The sequence below is a fragment of the Emydura macquarii genome, unplaced genomic scaffold (assembly GCF_026122565.2).
Source record: "Emydura macquarii macquarii isolate MOO-44397 ecotype Brisbane River unplaced genomic scaffold, CSIRO-AGI_Emac_v2 contig_2676, whole genome shotgun sequence".
NCBI classification, from domain to species: Eukaryota; Metazoa; Chordata; order Testudines; family Chelidae; genus Emydura; species Emydura macquarii.
The window spans coordinates 9,380,378-9,403,085 of record NW_027132813.1 but is presented as its reverse complement, the minus strand read 5'-3'; the positions used below and the strand labels follow the sequence as shown (position 1 = coordinate 9,403,085).

At 45.3% G+C, this 22,708-nt stretch overlaps 1 protein-coding gene across 2 annotated transcripts in view; it reads right to left on the bottom strand.

Annotated features, from left to right (window-relative positions):
- Window positions 1-3,238: 3,238 nt before the first annotated feature.
- ITPKB (inositol-trisphosphate 3-kinase B) overlaps window positions 3,239-22,708 on the bottom strand; it is a 105,126-nt gene continuing 85,656 nt past the window's right edge. For both annotated transcript variants that reach the window (XM_067564842.1, XM_067564843.1), the window contains exons 5-8: window positions 20,448-20,652; window positions 12,080-12,181; window positions 9,645-9,716; window positions 3,239-6,310 (exon numbers count right to left, since the gene is read on the bottom strand). In XM_067564842.1, coding sequence (XP_067420943.1) covers window positions 6,095-6,310; window positions 9,645-9,716; window positions 12,080-12,181; window positions 20,448-20,652 — 595 coding nt within the window. In that variant the 3' untranslated portion in view covers window positions 3,239-6,094. The remainder of the gene's footprint in view (window positions 6,311-9,644; window positions 9,717-12,079; window positions 12,182-20,447; window positions 20,653-22,708) is intronic.

Here is a 22,708-nt window from a genome sequence, read left to right as displayed (position 1 = left end):
GAAAATAGACAGATGTGGACATGTTAGAATATGAGGTCTACCAAGGAGCTTGGTCATCCATGTTTTTTTCTTGTCCAAAGCAGAGATTAGATACCAGGTGTGACATTGTCCGGTATATGAATAACTATTTATAATATTATTGTTATCAATATTGTAAAATTGCAATAATTTGTATGAGATATGCCATATCAGATACCACTGGAAAGGTTATAATTTGCTGGGTATAATACTATTGTTTATGTGTATGTATCATCTTTGTACTGTAAGTTATGGATATGTGTGATATATATCTGTATCCAAACACTCAGTGTCAGTATTGATGACTCATTGAGGGTCATCACCTCTACAATGAGCCCAGGGAGAGAAGCCAGAGCTGTGCCTATGAGTCATCAGGACATGTAGGGACATGTCTGTGGTCAGGAGGGCTGCAAGTGCTTTTCCCTGCCCATGTGCCGTGAGCTTGTGTTTGAAACAAGCCACATGGAAGACCAGCGATGATAAAATGCAGCTGCACCATCTCCATCTTGTCTTCATTCCTGCTTCCTACCTCTGGAGCAACTATTCTACATCTGAAGCTGTGAAACTTGAATGAACTTGACTTAATGCCAAGAATACTCACTCCGGGAATAGAGGGACTGGATAGCATGCAGCAACAGCAGCAGCACTGGCACCTCATACTCCCACAGCATGTCCCATAGGTCATCTCAGAATGCGATCATAAGTCTTCTCCAGGTCTACAAAATAAAGGTAGACCGGGTTAGGAAATTCCTACGACCCCTTGAGTATGTGAGAGAGCAAAGAGCTGGCTCATTGTTCTATGTTCGGGATGGAAACCACATTGTTCCTCCTGAATCTGAGGTTCAAATAACGAGTGTAGCCTCCTCTCCAACACACTGGCATAGGCTTTGCCAGGGAGTCTGAGAAGTGTGATCCCCTTGTAGTTGGAGCACACCTCTGGTCTACTTTCTTAATGGATCGGGACTACCTCACCTGTTTGCCAATCCCAAGGCACTGCACCCTCCTTCCATGCAACATTGAATCATGGCACCCTGACTTTCCAGTGATTTCAACATCTCTGGGTGAATCTCGTCCACCCCCGTTGCCTTACCACTGCGAAAGCACTTTACCGCCATAGTGACCTCATCAATAGAAACAGATCCAATCCCACTGGGGGTTTCCAGCACTGCCTCCTGAAAGGAAGACATGTCCACCGAGTTGAGGAGCTCCTCTAAGTGCTCCTTCCACCTCTCAGCAATCTTCTCAGTCACGATCAGCATTTCACCATCCTTGCTGAGAACAGCCTGGGCAATGTCCCACTGATCCCTCCTGAGGTGATGAATGGTTTGTGGAATCGCACCCAGCCCTCGCCCTTTGCCTCACGGGTGGTGAGCCCACAAAGCGGGTCCATGTCACCTTTTGGGGCTGAGCCTGGCTAGGTTACATGGGTGGCCCGTCCACCAGCCACTCACCTAACACCATCCTCAGGTCTGGCTCCAGTGGTGGGTCCCGATATCCCGAATCCATAACCCCGATCTCCGACATTCACTCGAACGCTTCGCTGCCCAGTGCGAAGTGGTGGGATGAGAATCAGCACCTCCAAATTAGAGGTCATGGTTCTTGCCTGGAAGAAAGTGGAGTGTTCTCTCTAGGTGAAGGGGGAGCAGATGCCCATAGTGGAAGTTTTTAAGTATCCAGGGCTCTTGTTCACAAGTGATGGTATAAGTGGGAGCATGAGATTGACCAGTGGATTAGTGCAGCGGCAGCAGTGATGCGGGCACTATACTGATCCATGGTGGTGAAGCAGGAGCTAAGTTTTCAGACGAAGCTCTCGATTTACAGGTCAATCTATGTCCCTGTCCTCACCTATGGACATGAATTTTGGGTAATGACCAAAAGGACGAGATTGTGGTAAAAGTGGCAGAAATGAGGTTTCTCCACAGGGTGGCTGGGCTGACTCTCCCAGATATGGTGGGAGGGCTCGGCTATTCGGGATTGCCTCAGAGTAGAGCTGCTACTTCTCCAGATTGAGAGGAGTCAGCTGAGGTGGTTTGGACACCAGATAAGGATGGCCCCTGGTAGGCTTCCTTTAGAACTATACTGGGCATGTCCCACTGGGAGGAGGTCCCAAGGCCGACCCAGGACACACTGGAGGGATTATATCTCCCAGCTGGCCTGGAAATGCCTGGGAATCCACCAGGAGGAGCTGGAACCTGTTGCAGAAGATAGGGATGTCTAGTCCTCCCTAATCTCCATGCTGCCACCATGACCCTCACTGGGAAAAGTGGCATGAAGAAGAAAGAAGCAGCAGCTGTGACACAAATGACTGAGACCCACTCAGGTACTGGGTGTACTCCACAGGAACTGTACAAGCCTGCAAACTCCACAATTCTGATATAGAACCTGATATATATGGACTTTGAAGACATTTATATGTATCTGATTGCTTTGATCATTTAACATCTCTCATCTTGTTTTTTGCTGGCAGTCTGGTATTTTGGGTAAGATCCAAACCCATATTGATCTGGTAATGTGGCTGATCCTTTGGGCATCAGGAGAATCTTTTTGGTAAAGGGAATAGAATTTTAAATAACTTATCTCTTTACTGGACCCAGTTGCTGATTAGGAGCCAGAGACTGAAATGCAATAAAAGGGGTTCTGTATTTCTTTTTTGGGGCTTCCTGATAACCAGTGTGGGAAATCAGGAGCAGTGTTTGTGACTGGTGGGGAATATAACTTCAGCGTTAGCCAGCAATTTGAGAGAATCTGCTTTTCTTTTTGCAACCGCCCCGACTTTGGCATTTTCAGGTGGGCTACCCCCAAGCACAGATGAGTCACACCAGGATATAAAGAGGTGCTTGACAGGAGCTGCAGGAGGTAGCAGAAAACAGCTTGAGAGGCAGTTCCTGTGATTTGGAACTTTTTAATGAGTTCTACAGCCATTTTCCCTAAGCATGGTGGAATGCAAGCTTTGCTCCCCACAGCCAACTTCCTTCCAGGCTTGGCTTTGGTTGCCTCTCAGATGAAGTCGTATTTCCCTTTCATGTAAGCTCTCTCATCCTGTTTAGAGTCTAAGTCTCCTCTCACTTATACCCAGTCTTACTCTCGATTTACCTAGGTGTATCCAGGGACAGAATCAGGCCCTTAATGAGTAGGGTGCTCACAGCAGGACAGGTCCCAACCCTTGAGTTACACTAAGTTCATTAGCTTGGAATGAATGCTCCCATGGCACACAAACATGGCTGGTTTTCATAGGTCTTTATTTTGGAAGTTATAGGATCTTTACAGGCACTGTGCGTTGGTGTTTCAGAACTGTTCAGATTGATTCTGCATCACCCAATGACCGAGGGGAGGTGGGAGTGGGAAAAATACCTCACAGCAACAGTTCCAGCCTCCAGAAAGGCATAAGACATCCAGGGAAACAATCCGCTTCTTTTGAAGCCACAAGGCAAGGAAACTAGTTTACAAAACAGACTTAAAAATAATATACACATATAGGAGCAACACAAAGCTAAACTACAGCTAAAACTGGTACATATCTAGGCTGCCGTTCAAACCCTTTCCCCAAAGCCGGAAAAGGACATTCTAAAAACTAAAAATACAATTAAAAAAAAAAAAGATTCCATGCATTAAGTCGTAGTGTTTTGTGCAATTAAAAAGGAATGAAAATAAATATAACTTAAAAAACCTTTTCCATGACACTAATGGAACAGGGGCAAGTCCGTAAGGCACTTCCACAGAGGCTACTCTAAGCAGCATAGGAAATCTGGGCAAAAAGCTGAACAGTGCAACCATTTACAACTGTATCTTAAGAACTACAGACCTATGCCTGGTGAGATACGAACTGAGAAAGTCTGACGAGATTTTAATCTCTGAGAGAAAGACTTGTGTACGACTGCGGAACAATTTATGGCTAAATTCCCTCCCCAGCACACACTAGTGCCACAGTGAGAGTACCTTCCTGATGTAGGAAGCTGCACCGATCTAACTATGGCAGAGAGAATTGATAGCATCACTACCAGGGAAAGAGATGAGACAATGGTCTTTTGGAATCAGGGGGGCAAGAAAGGTACATGACTTCTAACAGACGCCCAGCTAATTTGCATCATTCATGTAGAAAAGGCTGCAGGATTGTACAAGACCCAAGCTCAATACTGTCCTTATGTCCTAAATTCTGGAGAACTCCAAGCTCCCCAGGAAGAGTAAGACGCACCAGTGGCCTTCTCCTCCGGCCTGTCAATAGTTGACCTTTAGCAAGCTAGCTCTGATGTGAGCATGCTGCTTAGTTCAAATGTTCCAGGAAGTTAAAAATTAGTCTCCATCCTAAATAGAGAACTGGCTGTTTTCACAAGCCTTGAAGCAGAAAGACCATTTATACATCCAGTTTTGGCAGAGCAGATTAGGGAACTATTTGTGAAAACCAGAGCTGGATTTAATGAGCTAGATGGGCAACAAGGGGGGTGGGAGATGCCTTAAATCCCTATGTCTTACCAGGTAAAACTGAAGTGATAACCTTGAGGGCTGCCTTACTGCTCTACCCCCTCTATATACCCCTGTAGAGATGAGAGCTCTCAAATGCACACCATTTAAGGGTGCTTTGTTTTCACATATGAAAGAACCCTTTTAGATCAGTTAATGCAATTCTGTTTGAGATGTCGCCAGAACTAGTTCTACTGAGCACATGTGTATGTCTGGCATTTGGCAATTTTAAGGGCTAGTAACAAGGATACTACAAAAGATGCTCAAAGGCATTGAAAAGTAATGGGGACTGCTCCACTCATGAACTCCCTTTTGACCCAGATTTACCAGGGGCCCATGACCTTTTGCACTTGACAGCATTAGCCTTACACATTGCAGAGGATAGTTTGCCTGATTATTGCTAGGAATCCCCCACCAACATGGAAGCCTTTTTCACTCATTGGACGCCACTTTCACTCTCCCTCAGACACCATCCCTGCTTAGGAAGGCTGGAAGTTGCTCCTATAATGGGAGAGGGATCACCGGAGGAGACAGATGAGAAATTGCTTCCTTCTCATCTAGGCTCAGACCATTGGCTCCATAGCATTCCCAGCCAGTGCTGGCCTAAGAGGTCTGAGCCTCAGGCTCAGCTCCTCACGTGCCAGCACGCTGCCCTCCTGCTAAGTTGCTCAAAGGCGATTTCAGTCTGAAGCACAGGACCATGGTAATCATCTACAGCAGACAACGCGAACCCACCTCAATGGTTAGAGGGAAGCTCATCATCCAGCACCAGAGAGGTTAGTAAGAGCCACTGTCACACCATACTTGGCTCCTGACAAGAACGTACTTTGCAATTTCAATGGCCACTCCCAAGTAACGGAACAATCACATGTGGATAACAAGGTTGCTCGAAGAGAGAAACCTAGATCTGCTTTTATTAGTTACTCCTAAGGATTCTACACATCTAGCTTCCTAGGATGGAGGATGTTAGTAAATATAACTAAATCGCTGCCACTCAGCTACCATTGTTTTCACCTTTGCCAGAATCTGTCTCTTCCTTATTCCATAAACCTAGGACACTTAACATGGGAATCTAAAAGCTATGGAGCCTTGACTGCTTTGAGGATCATGAGTTACCAACTCTAGCCACTAGAGGGTAGATGATCCTTACAGATGAACAAGTCCTGTCATTCACTTAGCTGGAAGGGCTTTAATTACACAGTTCAGGAGCAACAGAGCTCAGCGCTGGGACACCATCTTCTTTCAGCTGGAGAGCCTGTCAGCAGCACAACTGCTCACTAAAAAAAGTTCTTGTTAAAAAGAGATTGACTAAGAGCCAGAAATGCAATGGAAAGAGCATGCGTTTGCCTAGCCAGCCAGACCACAGCTGCTCACTGCTCAGGCGCTCGCAGCGAGACCCACAATCTGCTCCCATCTACTGAGCAAAGCCAAGGCTTCAAGTTCGGCGTTTGTTCTGGCAGGTGATCTACATATGTACAAAAACTAAAAACCACCTTAAATAGGGAAATTATAGCTTTAAAACGGGCAGGGGGAAGTGGGAAAGTGTCTTGTAGTGCACTTCAGAAGAGTCAGTTTGCGGGGTGGGATGCTGGGTAGTGGTGGAGTTGGACGTATGGCTTTAATGCAGGTCCTCGCTCTGTGACAATTCTGTTAGGATCTCAATGAGGTTGTCCAGCCCCCAGAGGTAGCCGTCCTCTCTGTTCCCTTCCACCCAGGGCACGTTGTGCTGGAGAAAATGTCCCTCTGGCAGTGGTGTGGTCTTCCCAAAGTCTATCATCCAGACTTTGGCCTGTTCCTTTTGGTCATGAATGAAGAGGAGGGAGCTCCCAATTACCTGCAGAGGGAAGATTCATGGTTCAAGTTTTAGTTACACATGTACTGCAGTCACCATATAGCCACTTTTGTGGTCACACTTCCAAACCCATTATCTAAAATTGCACCTGCAATATTTTACACTTGAGAGTTTTTGCATGTGCAAAAACTTGGTTTTGTGAACACCGGCTGTGTTTGCACATGCAAAGCAGACATTTAAACTATCCAATCTACTCACAAGTCACGGATTTTGTGCATGCAAGAAGCTTTGCCAAGGAGAAGACCATAAAATATTCAGCATATAAAATTGCAGCTGCAAACTTCAGAAGTCAAGTGGAGGTCCCCGGGTGAGGGGCATGAGGGGGGAAGACAGGGCATGTCTTCCTGCGGACACTCAGGAAAGTTAAGACTAAAGGTGTGAGGTTAATGCACATCAGTTAAGGCACATGTAATGCTCTCATTCAAAAGTAAAGTGGCCTTAGTTTACTGTAGCATAATCCTCCTATTTCTATAGTCTCAAAGAAGGATAAAGCAACAGTGAATTTAGGCCTCTTTACTTTTGAATGAGAGGATCCATTCAGGAATTAATGTGCCTTCACTTACGCCCATTAACTTCACATTTGCATATGATTTGTCTTAACTTTCTTAAGTGTCCCTGTGTAGACAAGCCCTTTGCTTCAGTATTTAAAATAAGGATCTCCACAGCCCAAGTTATTTATGAATGATCAGTGCCTGGAATTATGCTACACTTGCTGGGTCTGTATCCTAAGAGATAACACTATGATATACGAACACCACCTCAGCAATTGTGCTTAAGTTCTTGAATACAAGTTACATGTGGACAAAATGCACTCTCCCAGATGGATGCTTCATCCAGCTACACTTAGGATAGAGCCTGGTGTAGGTTTCACCAATGCTCATGGCCTCTGCAAGTCTACCAGGATATGATACAGGATGGTAGGGTAACGGCCATCCCTTCCGTGACCTGGTGCCACTGCTTCAACAGGCTGTTTCACACTCTGGAAAGTCTCTGGACAAATCCCGTCCTCCGGAGGGTGTGCATGCACCTCTCTCACTGAGCCCAACGGGAGTTTGGGAGGGCATTCATGAGTAGAATTTGGCTGTGTGTTACTTTACAAAAACCCGCCTGGAGAAGGTAATCCATCTGCTGCAGCTTCCCCTCCCTGGGGAGTCCTCACCAGGCCAACCAAGGAGGGGTAAAATAGAGCTCAGACAAGCTCATGCAGAGGAAGGACCCCCTCTGTGCTTCTCCTTCCTTTAATGCCTGGCTTTATTTCCAGTTTGGCCAGGTGCTGAATATTCACAGATCTCACTGAATCCAATGGACGCTGTGGATGCTCAGCACCTCTGAAGAGCCAGGCCACTAGACTGTGATATTCACTAGCCCTACTGGGCCAAGACAGCCCAAGTGTGCTGCCTTTCAGATCCCTGTGCCTAGCCTTCTAAGGTGTTCCCCAAGGTCCTTACCTGGCACTGGGTTTGAGTCAGTTTTGTATCAATGCTGTGTTTTAGTTGTGCACATGGATGCCTGTATGACAAGACATTTCATAACCCTCACGGCATAGTTTTGCCTAGCATAGCTTCTACTTCCCCAGTTAAGGAAGAATTCAGCCTATGCATAAGCCTCAGTTCAGGAAAATGTTCAAGCAGCTTCCCAAACACAAACATTTTACAGAGTCAGGGCCATAATAATGTGTCTCTCAGGTGCAGTGGTTTGGTGGACTCGATACTGACTTGACCTATTGCTATTCATGATAGCAACTGCTAGTGCAACACTGACAGGAGCAGTGAAAGTGGGCAGCTTCATTTAGTCCCTCGAGTAAGGAACTGGGAATGCAGATGAGATCTGGAAGCTAGCAAAGAAAGACTCAGCCAATTGGAGGAAGCCATTCTTGAACCACAAAAGGGACTAAAGAGCAATTTGCTAGCTGGAAGGGGTCCCAAGAGGAGAAATTGGACTAACAAGACCATCTGACCAGTCACCAGACTGGTCAGAAGATGTTCCACATTAATCACCAGTTCAAGACAGCCTGGGAGGGAGTGTTGGATCATAGTACATCTGCTTAAGCGGTCCCCAGAAAAGAATAGTGATGCAGCTCTAGAAGAATTCGAGCAATGTCAACATTTCAAAATAGAAGTGCTACCATGTTTGTAGTATCACCAATTTTAGGTTTGCCTACAGGAAAAGGTTTTAAATGGAAGCATGCAGAGTTTGCATAAGTTGTTATGAATTTTACATTTTTGAGAAGGCGTTCTCCCTCACTGCATTGGACCTTGGCAACTTTCCCAGAGACAGACTGGTCTGGGAATGAATGCATATCTGAAACACTCCTTTCAACTCCTATAGCCTCCCTTTGCCCTGTAAGGCCAGTTTAGCTTTAATGAAATTACTCCTGCATAAGTGCTTCATTCTCACCTCTTTGGTAACTGAATTCTGAAAAAGCTTCTTCTTCCCGCTCTCCAGAGGAGAACCCCAATAACAGAGCTGAGCAAAATTTGGAGTTTCCATCCCATCGGAAATGCTGACTTTTCAATATACATTTTAGTCCCGAATCAGAATGAAAAGTTGTAATTTTGAGGTTTCCTGGGGAATGGAAATTCCAAAAGATTTCCACTTGGAAATGTCAAAACGTTTTGTTTCAACATTTGCTCAAAAACCCAGTGACATTGCTGCAATCTAAATGTTTAATTCTGGTTTGTTGCACTGACCCAAAACACTTTGCTTTGAGCAATTTCAACATTTCAATTGCCATGAGAGTTGTAATTCAGACACAAAAATGTGGGGAAAAATACAGAAGCTATTTTCTGACAGAAAATCAATCTGACAGAAGATTTCTGACCAGTTCTTCCCAGCAAGCTCTGTGAGTGATGTTTGGAGATACTTTGCCAGCATCCTTAGAGGTATCTGGAGCCTTGTTTGAATAGCTCATGATGCTGGAAGCCAACCATTATCTGGAATTTGAACTAGAGCAGACTTTAACACAGAGATACCATATATATATATTCTGTGATAGAATAGCCAGGAATATTCCTGAAGTCACATATAACCCTGAGCATTCTCAACCATCATTTACACATGAACTCCTGGACTAATAAAAATTGATGGTCATACATTTAAAGGTAGCTTTTACTTAGTGTCAGATGTGACAAGGTTACAGCAATGTCATAGCTCATATGTGCAAATCTATGAAAATACATCTTTGCAAAGAAACTCAAATTTTAGAAATGTGTGTGTTCTAACATTGACTATATCCCTTTCTTGGATAGAAGCTATGCCGTACGCATAGAGACAGATCCAGCTAAGCATCATCTCAAGAGACAAAGGCAAGTTCTACCTCATGGCATTTAAAGAATGGCGATGTTTCCAGGGTGGCACGGATCCCCTTCAACCGGTTAAGGTAACCGTTCTGGAATTATAAAGAAAATAAGCTGTAAGCACTACTGTGAGTTTAAGTCTTTTCAAGCAAGTCAGTGGTAAAAGCTGCATGTCTAGAATTAGGAACATGGTGAATTATTGGAGATCCTTCAAAGTCTCCTTGCTAATCTCACCAATTTTCCTGGTCCAATCCGAAGAGCAGGTTAAGTTCTAACATTCCAATGAAGACAGTATTGGCTAACCGTGCTGCCAGCCCCTTCAAACTCTGGCTTTGATGGGAGGCTGCATGGGGGTGGACTTCAAGAGGTTAGCAGTTGGACTCATTAACCTTGACCTCAAACAGTGTCACAATGGTTTGAAAGGACTTCAAGTCCATCTGCATATGTAGGGGCAATCTGGCCAAAACAGAGCTGGGTAGCATCATTTACAGAACCAAGAATAAGCCCCAGTTAGCTAATGTCAAAATAAACAGGCAGATTTGAAGTACGCAGCACTAAAAGCCATGCCATCTAGAGCCATTCGCTAATAGGCTTTATATGGTAGGGCCTAAAATGGAGCTAGTTTATCAAATTGTATATTTCACCCTGTCAGTGTAAAACATTTACAGCTAAACAGCTAGTTCACCTAGCAACATGTTGCAGCACCATTGGGCATATGCAGGATACATGAGTTTGCAACATTCAGGCCCAGGAGAGGGAGGGCTACAGACAAGCTGGTTTGCCACCGTCTCCCCGGATGTCAGGGACACTGGTCACCGTTACAGCAGGCCTTATTAGGCAGCCCACAGTCGAGGAAGGAAATCTTCTCCAACCACGCAGCCAGCGATCAGAAGTAAGGAACAAATGTAAAGGTCTGGTCTTTCTTCACCAGCCCCAGCCACTACTGATGGAGCTTGTTCCTCACATCTCAGGCCTGCAGCCTCCTCTCATAGAATCATAGAATATTAGAGTTGGAAGGGACCTCAGGAGGTCATCTAGTCCAACCCCCTGCTCAAAGCAGGACCAACCCCAACTAAATCATCCCAGCCAGGGCTTTATCAAGTTGGCCTTAAAGACCTCTAAGGATGGAGATTCCACCACCTGCCTAGGTAACCCATTCCAGTGCTTCACCACCTTCCTAGTGAAAAAGTTTTTCCTAATATCCAACCTAGACCTCCCCCACTGCAACTTGAGACCATTGCTCCTAGTTTTGTCATCTACTACCATTGAGAACAACTTAGCTCCATCCTCCCTGGAACCCACCTTCAGATAGCTGAAGGCTGCTATCGAACCTCCCCTCACTCTTCTCTTCTACAGACTAAACAAGCCTAGTTCCCTCAGCCTCTCTTCATAAATCATGTGCGCCAGCCCCCTAATAATTTTCGTTACCTTCCTCTGGACTCTTTCCAATTTGTCCACATCCTTGTTGTAGTGGGGGGCCCAAAACTGGACACAATACTCCAAATGCGGCCTCACCAATGCTGAATAGAGGGGAATGATCACTTCCCGTGATCTGCTGACAATGCTCCTACTAATGCAGCCCAATACACTGTTAGCCTTCTTGGCAATAAGGGCACACTGTTGACTCATGTCCAGCTTCTTGTGCACTGTAACCCGCAGGTCCTTTTCTGCAGAACTGCTACTTAACCAGTTGGTCCCCAATCTGTAGCTGTGCATGAGATTCTTCCCTCTTAAGTGCAGGACTCTGCATTTGTCCTTGCTGAACATCATCAGATTTCTTTTGGCCAAATCCTCCAACTTGTCTAAGTCACTCTGTATCCTATCCCTGCCCTCCAGCATATCTACGACTCCCCCCAGCTTAGTGTCATTTGCAAATTTGTTGAGGGTGCAATCTACCCCATTCTCCAGATCATTAATGAAGATGTTGAACAAAACTAGTCCCAGGACTGACCCCTGGGGCACTCCGCTTGATACCAGCTGCCAACTAGACATCGAGCTGTTGATCACTATCTATTGAGTCTGATGGTCCAGCCAGCTTTTTATCCACCTTATAGTCCATTCATCCAACCCATACTTCTTTAAGATGCTCTTACCCTTCTCTATAGCAGACTTCCCCTCCCCTGGTTTAGCCGACCAAGCCTACTCTTCCGTGTCTGTCCCATGTCCGTGGAGAGTCTCTTAATTCTACTAGCAAGTTGCTTAGAGCAAAGTCTGAGTGTTTCCATTACAGCTAATAGTGTGTTCTCACCTAATCTCTCCCTATACCTGCACCTCCTACGGACTAGGAAGGCTCTACTTTGCCCTTCTAGGTGCTATTTTCAAATGGGCTTGGGACAGCAGCAGCAAGTTTCATTCTGTGGTCCTTAGCAGCAAGGCAAGAGTCTAGAGGAGGAAGAGCCCATCCTGGCACCTGGCAGACATTTGGGTAATGTTTTTCTGACAACTGCTGACTCACCAAAACGTTACGGTTTCCTTTAGTGAATTCTCTGAAGGCCTCTGTGACCTGTTCCTTTGTTCTTGTCTTCTTGAAATCCCGGTTCACTGTGCCATCTTCTTTCTTAAAAAGGGAGAGAGAAACCCAGACACATTGTCATGAGAGTGGTCAGTTAGAGGAGGTGACTTGTGTTTTAAACACTGGGCATGTCATTAAACAGCATGTAGACTGGTCTCCTTCAGGGCAAGGGGAGAGGTGGTCAAGAATTAAGTAAGTGCCATGAAGTAATAATAATAAATAATACCTACTCTTATATAGTGCTTTTACAAAGGGAGGTACGTATCACTAGCCCCATCCTACAGATGGGAAAACAGAAGCACCCAGCAGGGCTAGTGGTGCAGCCAGGATTTGAATCCACATCTCCTGAGTCCCAGTCCAGTGCTTTATCCTCTAGGAGGCAACAGTCATCTGCCTATGGAAGATCAGCTATAGCAGCTGTTCACCTTACTGAAGAGATCAGAGGACATACTGTCCTGCTTTTTAGCTGTTGCGGCAGCTTCAGTATTGCCCATTACTTAACAAGGAATCTAAGCAGCGACTCTCCAGTGTCAGAAAGACCTGCCAAGGCGGCAGACGATATGGGCAAGTTGCCTTCCATGGACCATAGCACTGACTAACCACCAGGAAGTAAATACCACTCATTTTTTGCCATGCAGCTCCTGAATTCCTTCTTCTCCCTGCTGTCTCTGACCAGAACGTTTAATAGCCAGCAGCTGCCTCCTACTGTATTCTTGCTTCAAGAGGGAGCAAGCATACAAGCCATGCTAGGAAACATCTGAGGATGGGGGGTCAGAAGAGAAAGGTAGACATTTCCCAGAAGGGGACACACAAATCCCTAGGTAGCAAGTCTGATTTGAAACACTAAGGCAGCTTTTGGGTGGGAAGGCATAACGCAGGCTGTAGCAGCTCGCACATAATACCACTTCATACCTGCTTTATTCCCTACTAAAAGCCTCAAAAAAGGTGGGTCTGCATAACATGCAGGAGACCCAGGTCCCCAGGCCATTCATAATGGTTGAGAGTCCTAACCAGCGCCTACCTGCAGGCTGTTTATGACCACCTCTATGCTCAAGGACTGGTGTATACAGTGTAAAAACTCAGCAAGTTGTGCACAATCTTCCCCCCATTTCAGCGGAGCAGCGTTGCTACTTGAACACCTCAGCTGCTCAGGCTGCTAGACATGACCCAGCACACCTTCCCAGTTGAACCTGCCCGCCTTCATCTGCTCCTGCTCAGCAGGGTACACGGGGTACACAAATTGCTCAAGGCCAGATTGCAATCGCTTGGCAGCGAGCAGTGTTTTGCTCCAGGAGGGGTCCCATTGAAGTCAGCGACTCAGCATGAGCAAGGATGTCAGAATCCAGCCCTGAAGGATTCCCTTCGAGTCATTGTCAGACAAAGATTCACGCTGAAGACTTTGTGACCTATGTAGGCAGACCAGGGGTTGAGTCAGGTCTATCATTAAATATCTTCTCTCCTCCCAAAAGCCACATAGCAGGCAACAAAAGGAGTTAGTTGCAAGAAAAAAGATGCAATGATCATGAGTATGCACCTCTAGCTTTTACTCTTGACCTAAACAAAGTGGGATTTAGTGAAGAGGTAAGTGTTAGGCCTTTTTTCCTTAAATTTCTCTCCATTGCTATGAACAGTACAGCTCCACAGTGGCAGAGGTAGGCAAGCATGTTTATCATTTGGTCATGGAGGCCTGTTCTGAGTGAGGTGGCTATGGTAGCTGGGGCATCAGTGGCTGATGTATGCTGTTGCACTCCCTGTCAATAGCAATGGTGGGAAATTTTAAGAGACAAAGCTAATGCAGACACTGCTGAAGAGCAACATGAATACATCCCTGGATTAAATGCTCAATTTCAGGGCGCTCTGTGCTCAGCAACGACAGGAATAACAAGAAGACCCTGCTCCAGGGAGCTTACAGGCTACCAGGCAGCGCAGATACACACAACGCCAGACTGATAGCAAGGCAAATGGCAGATGTCAGGCACCAGTAGTGAATCAGTGCAATACCCTCGTAGATCTAATTCAGATCTGGGATTACAGCACACTTCCCAGGAGAACTTTGGCCCCAAAAGGCTCTCGTCTTACTATTCAGTTCCCAAAGGTCTTAGGGAAGGAAGCTTGGCATAGTGGCTAAAGCAAAGAACTAGGACTCAGGTGATGGGGGTTCTATTCCTGCTCTTCTACAGACTTCTTATGGGATCTTAGCCGAGACACTTAACCTTTCTATGTTTCCATCCCTCATCCCCAAAATGGGGATGATAAAGAATCTCACAAACTAATTAAGAAAGCCATTGTGATGCTAAGTCACTTTGAGAGCCTCAGATGCTGTAGAAATGAAGAGCGTAGATCAGTTTATTTCATTGTTTGTCCAGATTCTATAAACCACTGGGTAGTCAGAATTCGCTTTGGGTCCCTCACTTCCTGGATGTAGAGGCTAGTTTTAAACGGTGTTCTATACACACAGCTTTGTTTCCATAGCCTAGTTGTGCATGAAGGATGACTTGTTTGCCCACAACACCCTGAAAGGATGGGAGCCGGAAAGACATCCTGTTATGCAGGGCAAGATGAAGTAAGAATGAAGAACTGGATCAGAGGATGAGGGAAGGAACAGAGTACAATGAATATCCTGTCCTGTAGCTTCAGATGTCAAGGGGTTCCTTATAAAGCCTTCCCAGGACTGCTTCAACTATTCAGCTGAGCACCATTCCCACAGAGTAAGATACTGATTGCAGACAAGACAGTAGATGCTGAAATCAATCAGAAATGGATGGTGAAATGTATGTGTAGAATGTATGAATTGTGGGGGCGTGTAGACTGATCATGTAAACCAATGTGCCAAATTTAGTCAGTAAATGATATGCAAATGTAACCCTAGATTATGCAGATTATGTAGATTGATTTAAGCATCTGTAAAACCTACACCTAAAATGATGCTTGAACAATCTGACTTGCTAAAGTAGCTTTATTATGCTCAGTGGAATGGATCTATATGATATTACACCTGTGCCTGAAAACTGCTGTTTGTGCGAGTGCAATTGGGAGCCATTTATAATGCCTAAATTTAGCCCTACATGGTTTGGGACACGACAGTCTGAGATCATCTCAGGGCCTCTGCATCATTGCAGTGGCCAAGATCAGAGAAGCTGTGCTGACAGAACATGCACTCTCAGAGAGCGGGGGCATATCTTCAGAGGAGGTTTCCTGATTGTCCAGAGGAAGAGTATACTGGCTGTCAGCATGGTGCATGGCATCCAAGTTTGGTCAAGCACTGAACTGCTCTTTGGAAAGAGGTTTCTTGTGGCGGATTGGGGCAGTACAGGTCTGGAGACTGTTGGAGGAGTCTTGTGGATACTTTGGGGGTCCTAAGATGCCATGCACACAAGGTAAAAAGAAAGCAGTGTACACTACTGTGAATCAGTCATCTGAGCCCTTACACTCTTGTTGGAAACCTTCTCCTTCGATATAATAGATATCTATCTGAAGAAGGGCAATCACACTAGTTTCATATGAGATAAGGCATTAGCTCAGTTTCAGGAAAGCCAGCTAGAATATTCATAATGCTGCTCCTATAATTACTCCCCTCTTGAAGTTTTTCCTAACCTGCCAGGCACGGTTGTGCTGTTTTCAATAGGCATGACATTTACAGGTGTTCTAGCCCCAGGGAGTTCATCTTTCCAAAGAAGAAATGAAGGGCTGGTTGATTGGGCCATACCAACTGCACTTTCCCTGCTGCCACCCCCACTTTAACACCAGTTTTAGCCTGAGATAATTTTAGCAGCATTAAGGTTAACCTGTTTCTCCTATGGAATCCTAGAACTTCCAATCAGCAAGATCAGGTAGCCAGGTTCTTTCTTAAAGGGTGTTTGGGTGGGATTTTCAGGAGCCTAAGGAAGTTAAGTCAATGGAATGTGGGTGCCTATATAAATGTGTATATGTCAATACAGACCTCCACTATGCAGACCAGATACTTAAGAGAGTGACTGATGCCTCAGGGTAGTTTTAACTCCAGTAGAAATTGGATCCATTTTGAGTTTTACTCTGATAATTCTGATAAAATCTGGTGTTCCCAGCCTTTTCAATGCTGGAAAGCACCACTGTCCCCATTGCACAGACAGAGATGCAGCATGGGTAAGTGACTTATTCAAAGTCACCCAGCAAGCTAGGGGTAGAGTTAGGAATGGACAGGAACCGAGTTCCCAAGTTCCAGTCTTGTGGTCTGCCTACTAAACTCTGTTGCCTTGTTACATTCACGAAGGCTGTCTTCATGCAAGTCTTCCACTCCACCTGTGAAAAATTCTGCCTATCAATACATGCACGTAACTCCTAGTTACTTCAGTGGGAACTGCGCGTGCACATCTGAAAAAAAGATTTAGCACACAATCTTCTGTATCATGATATCCACTACAGACAACTTAAGGGATAGATTACTCCAGACAATCCTGTTTTTCCAGGAAGAAACCCATAGTGAGAAAGTAGGAAAGGAAAAAACAAGAACCCTCTCTAAATAAAACTTTCCTATGTTTCCCCATGAGGCTTCAGTAGCAGCTTCAAAATAGTGAATGCCTGTTCTCAGCAGGGGATGCTTCCTCAGATATGAAGAAAGTAAAGTAATACAATTCAGCAACATCTGCTCTCTGTACAACTTCTGTTTGTAGGCAGGGGAAAAGATCAATGCCAGTAACCAAAGTGAAATGTCAGTGCTGTAGATTGGAAAGGGAGGGGAGGGGGAGAATCTAAAAACTAGGGATTTAAAGAGAATTGCAGTAGTTAGATGCAAGAGACCCAATTAGAGCAAGAGGACAGAGAGAATCAACAGATGAATCACTGTGTACAAGATTTAGTCCTAAATGATCCAGCTACTTTTTAGCTTTTATCAAAGGCATCAGCCAAACAGTGACAGCTGCAGCAATGGGAAATGGGTGAAGGGTTGTTCAGAGTAAGGGCTGATATAGGGGACTGGCTGACAGTGCACTCACTGATTGGAGGGAGCAAAGAGGAGGGATTTTAGTGGTGTTTTGAAGAGGGCTAGGGAAGTCAGTGAAATGGGGCAGTTCTCCACAGCCAGTAAGGTGGCAGCTAAGAATCAACCTCCAAGAGAACTGGAGGGAAGGGGGAAACTGAGCAGTGGTCAGAACTAATTGAACAGATGAGGGAGTGTGGATTTTGGCAAGAGGACCAAGGTTTTGTAATGGGAAGGTAGCCACTGGCAGAGGCCTCTCAGGAAGGGGGTTATGCTGCAGCACACCAAACATGCTGAAAAACATTATTATTATTATTTTAGCATCTTTCAGTAAGTCCCTCAGTTGCACAGACAGATATAAATGCAATACCACCTGCTGGTCATGAATATTGCACCAGTTCAACCTCAGAAAGACCTCCTCTTCTCACAATGGGATCACCTTCATCACTTGGCATTTTTCCAAGGGAAAATATTTGCTAGGAGCTTGGATTTAACTGGTCCAGTCATGGCAGTTCAGTAAGAAGGTGCTTTTCAATGGGGGCATCATCTCTGCACCAGAATGTACACTTGTATTTAGTGACCTTCCCCCCTCCCCAAGTCTCTCAATCTTGTGGTTGTGAAGACTTTCCTGATGTAAATGGATGCAATGACATCTGCCCAATTTTGCAGACAGCATAAAACAGCAGCTGTGAGAATGTTGATTGTGCTTTAAATCCAATGCCTAATGACAATATAAATAATCTCTACACTGTTAGCCATTTCACTGCTGATCAAAGAGTGTTAAGAAAACAGGGTTGTTATTAGAAGAATCTCCATAGATGACTGAAGGGACATCTCTTTTTGGTATTATGAGCAGGAGCAGCTTGGATTGTGGGTGTAAATTGGGCGAGCGCCATTACTTGTTTTAACCCCATACCACTTGTTTTAACCTCAATTTGTTTTAATCAATCTGAGCACTGGTTAGCAGAGCTGAACGCTTAATCCCTTCTGCTCTTTTCCCCAACTCAAAGCAGGGTTTCCTTCATTTAATTCTGTTCTCCAGCTATAGGATGTTTATCTCTAGTAAAAGTTATGAAAGCACCTAAGCCCTATTAACTTGCAATGAGACTTATGCATCTAAGGCCTGGTCTACACCTAGAAATTTGATCAACCTAGCTTCATCACTCAGGGCTGTAAAAAATTTTGTGCCCTGGGCCACGTAGCTAGGGAAACATAACACCCACTGTAGAATTCTTCCATTGGCCTAGCTACCACTTTTTTGGAGAGATGGGTTACCTACATCCATAGAAAAACCCCTTCCCTTGAGGTAAGATGTGTGTACACTACAGTGGCACACAGTGGACACACCCTCAGTCACTTAGGGTTTGTCTTCTCTGAAAAGTTGTAACTTGTTCCCTAGTCATACATACAAACACTTCACTCAACTATGGTGCTTTTAACTCAAGTTAGCTGGCCCATCGGTGTACAGGCTACAGCTCAAGTTAGCACAACTCATTAGCTAACACAACCAGCTCATGGTGTGGACGCAGGCCAGTTCCGCTAGTCCTCCAATGCCATGCCGCAGTTCTCCCGCACCCATGTTCTCATGAAGGGACAGACAAGTTCCTCCACAATTCACTGGGAGAGAATTCCTAGAGTGGCTCTGCTTACTGCAGTGCACAGAACCATGAGACAAGTCCCCAGAATTCTTTGACCCACAGACAAGTGAGTGCAGCACCCGGGTGGACAAAGCAGCTCACATGTTACTTTGCAGTGCGGCCGCTTTCACTCGAGCTAGGCTAAAATTGAGAGAAGTAACTCAAGCGTAGGTAGCTCAAGTTAACTCTGCATTGAAGACACATCCTTCAGCACTTTTGCAAGAATTACCCATCATGTTTAAATGAAGGAGAGAGAGTATTCCATTACATAGGAGAGGAATCTCCATAGTCACTGATTATGACCATAACTTGATACTGCGATCTGAGATGGGCACAAGTTAAAACTCACATTCTGGTTTGGATCAAGGTTTCAGCTCAGAATTTTAGCATGACAATTCCAGACACCAAAACAGACACCCTGAGCTTTGCTAAAGTTCAGATCCATTTTGTGAGCCCTCGAGTTTGAGAGGAGGCTTTTGCTTCTCTCTGTTATAGAGACTGGAGGACTGGTCATGGTTTTGTCTGCCCCCTCCCCCCATCTACTATAGTTGTAACTTCATATATGCAGTTAGGACCACAACTTCCAGATTCTAAGTGCTACAAAGTCAATTAGACAGGCTGCCTCTAGAGGGCAGTTTTAAGCTGCTAGGATGTTACACAGCAATATTTAGTCTAGGACAGTGGTTCCCAACATTTTCTCTGCTGTGGCACACCTTGATACCTTTAATTATTTTGAAGCACACCACCATATAGTCGCCAAATGAACTCATGAATAGTCATGAGTCAATTCTGAACTCTTCAAGTAGTTTTTCAAAAAATTCCATGGCACACCTGCTCAGGCCTGACGGCACCCCAGTGTGCCGCCGCACCCCAGTTGGGAAACACTGGTCTAGGGCCTGGTCTACGTGTACAAGTTGGGTCGACATAACTACAGCCCACACTCCTGAGTGCCATAGCTAAGCTGAACTAAGCCTTGGCTATAGCCTATGGTGATGGAAGAGTTCTTCTGTCAATCTAGCCGCTGCTATTTGTGGGGGTGGATTACTTACATTGACAGAAAAATCCCTTCCATCACTGTAGGAAGTATCTACACTATGGCGCTGCAGTGGCAAACCTACGTGGGCTAGCTCTTCAGTAGTTAGAGTTCCTAGCCCTCCAGTGCCATTAGGGACAGTGGCAGCCAGTGAAACATGAGAAAGAAAAGCTGTAACAGCTCTGCACATTTTACCTATGCAGGCTTTTGCCAGTTTACTTGTGCCTTTAGCACCAAATTTCACTCATCTCTTATACAACCACATCTTGGGCGATGGCAAGGGGAGGAGCAGAAACAAGTTCTGCTTTGAATTTGCAAAGAGATGGGCTCAAGTCGCAGAGCTGGATCACGACTGTTTGGAAGGGGCTCCGTTCTCTGGTGCTGGGGCAGGTTAGGACCCAAAATTCAAAGAAAAAGTTTAACCAAAACTTTGCCTGTGTTTTGGGTGGAAACAGCAGTTTTCCAAGGCAGTCTCTCAGAAGCCAGAAGGTGGCACAGAACATCCTGAAATGCTATGAGCCTGGCTCAGAGAAATCATTCTGTGTGCATATTTCACCAAATTTGGTTATAGAAACTTCATGCTACTAATGGGGGTTGTAGGAACTTAACATTTCTCCCAGGCTGCTTTCCCAAAGAATCCTGCCAGTGACCCAGGTTACAGCGCGGAGGCGGGTTGAGAAGCCTCACCTTTATCCCCTCGATTCTGAATCCCAGCGTTGCTGTAGAACTAATAGTCTCCCTCCACTGCATGTATCGGGGCTTGGTTACTGCATGCTGGGCATTCTCCTCCTCGGTCGGGGCGTCAGGATCAACTTCAATCATCTTCTGATACATGTCCTTCCGCAGGCTGGGCTTCTTTCTGGCCTTCGTTAGCTCCTCCTCCAAATATGTTCTGCAAAACATATTTGAGGCAGAAGGGTTATTAGCTGTCAATGAGAGCGTTACGGTTCTAATGTATTGGGGTCACCGTCTGTACATGTTAATAGCACCGAGGAGGGACAGCACTCCTTGCTAAGGGACTGATCCCCCAACATTACATCATCCATAATAGGAGGTCCAAGTGCTTTCAATTCCCACTGACTTAACTCGAAAGTGAGGGCACTTAGGGTCCTCACAGGATCAAGCCCTAAAGAGGCAGTGTCATATGGGAGGTTTCCAAAGAACAAGAACCCCCAGCACTGGGCTGCAATAAATATGTATAGAGGCCTCCCATGCCCAGCAGCCTCAGACCGTGCAACACTTGAACGGGTATTACAAATAAAAACCCCACATTAGTAACCTGAGACCGGGCACAGGAAGAGTCCATAAGTTGCCATAGTACACAGCACCCTTCAGTTACACCAAGAAAGGAGATAGAGAAGGCAAATGCAGCCTGCACACAAAAGGTTTTTTATTTCTAGCCCACCTGCCAGCATTCAGAGGCTGAGCTCAGCCCACAGACGGCCATTACAATTCAGGTGCAGCCCCACTTTTCCCAAAATTATAACACGTTCCCAGGGTAGGCTCAGTAGGAGCAGCGCTACCATTCACAGCGTGTGCCAGGAGAAACACAAGAGACTGGGACTGCAGTAGTGCTTAGAAGCTACAGTCAGAATCAGAGCCCTACTGTGTCAGGCTCTGCATACTTAGTGTCACTCTTTGCCCCACAAAGCACGGATCTGGGATAACAGATATCCAGGGACTAGCTACCTATAGAGGAGTGTGAAGATATTAACCTACATACAGACTTGTTTAACTGATCCTGCGCAGTTCAGTACCCCAAGCTCCTATCCTGTTACAAATATTTCAGACATTCTAAATTTACTCAGGATTCAAAATTAATCTGGTTAAAATCAGATTAGTTCCCTTGCTCTGTCTATCCACGGGGACCCTCAGTTCTCTTCTGACAAGTGAGATGGGCGCTGAAGACCTAGGCAGGCCAGTAAAACCTCCGCTACCCTCCTATCACTGATAAATATCTGACAGGACTCCAGTACATTAGATTGCATCATCTTCTGATCGATAGGGTAGTGTTAATGTAACTGAGAGGTTACTCTATATGGATTTCTCAAAGATATCAAGGAAACAGATAATCAAGTTTGATGCTGGACAAATACTGGATAAGCTTAGGATGCAGCAGATGTGGTATTTAAGAGTTCTAGGTTTTCTCCACCAAATGAAGGGACCTGTCCTGCTAAGTACTAAGCACCTCTTGCACAGTGCAATGTTCAAGCTGTGCCATGTCTTCCTCTTCCCCATTCCAAAGATCAGCCTTCAGCTAAAACTGTCTGGGCCTTCACCACTCCAGTTGCTGTAATCTCTTCTGTGGTCTCCTGCAACACTCCCTCCAACCCATCCAGAAATGCAGCTACTGGGATCATCTTCCTCAACCACTGATCTGGCCATAGCTCCTGCTGCAAAACTGTATCAAGATCAAGGTTTTTGCAATCACCTTCAAGGCCCCACATAACTTCCACTCAAGGCTCAGGCCCTTAAAGTGCACCAAATCAGAGAAGGCACTGTCATCAACAAGAGGGGAAGTCTCTCTCAATCCTTCTCCCCTGCAATAAGCTGGGAGCAGATTACTTAAGGTTTGTCTTAGACAATTAGTTTGGAATGCTGAGCAAACCTGAACAAGGGGTTATTCTCCCAAGCTAAATGAAGCTTTGAAAATGTGCTCTGTAAACCGATCATGTACTGTGGAAACTGGCAGGATTCAAGACGAGAGAGAGAGAGAGAGAGAGAGAGAGAGAGAGAGAGGTTGCTACATCCCAACACTTGACTGTTAACAGCATTTGATTTTCCCTTTGAGAATCAGCTGACATGCTAATGCTTTGAATTCTGTTGAAGTCTGTCTTGTGCTTTTTTTCTACACGTCCCTGCCCCCTCACCACACAGCCCGAATAGGGTGTTAAACAGGATGTTTTCACACAAAGTTGTTTTGATATAGCTTAGTTTGTCTGGTGTTA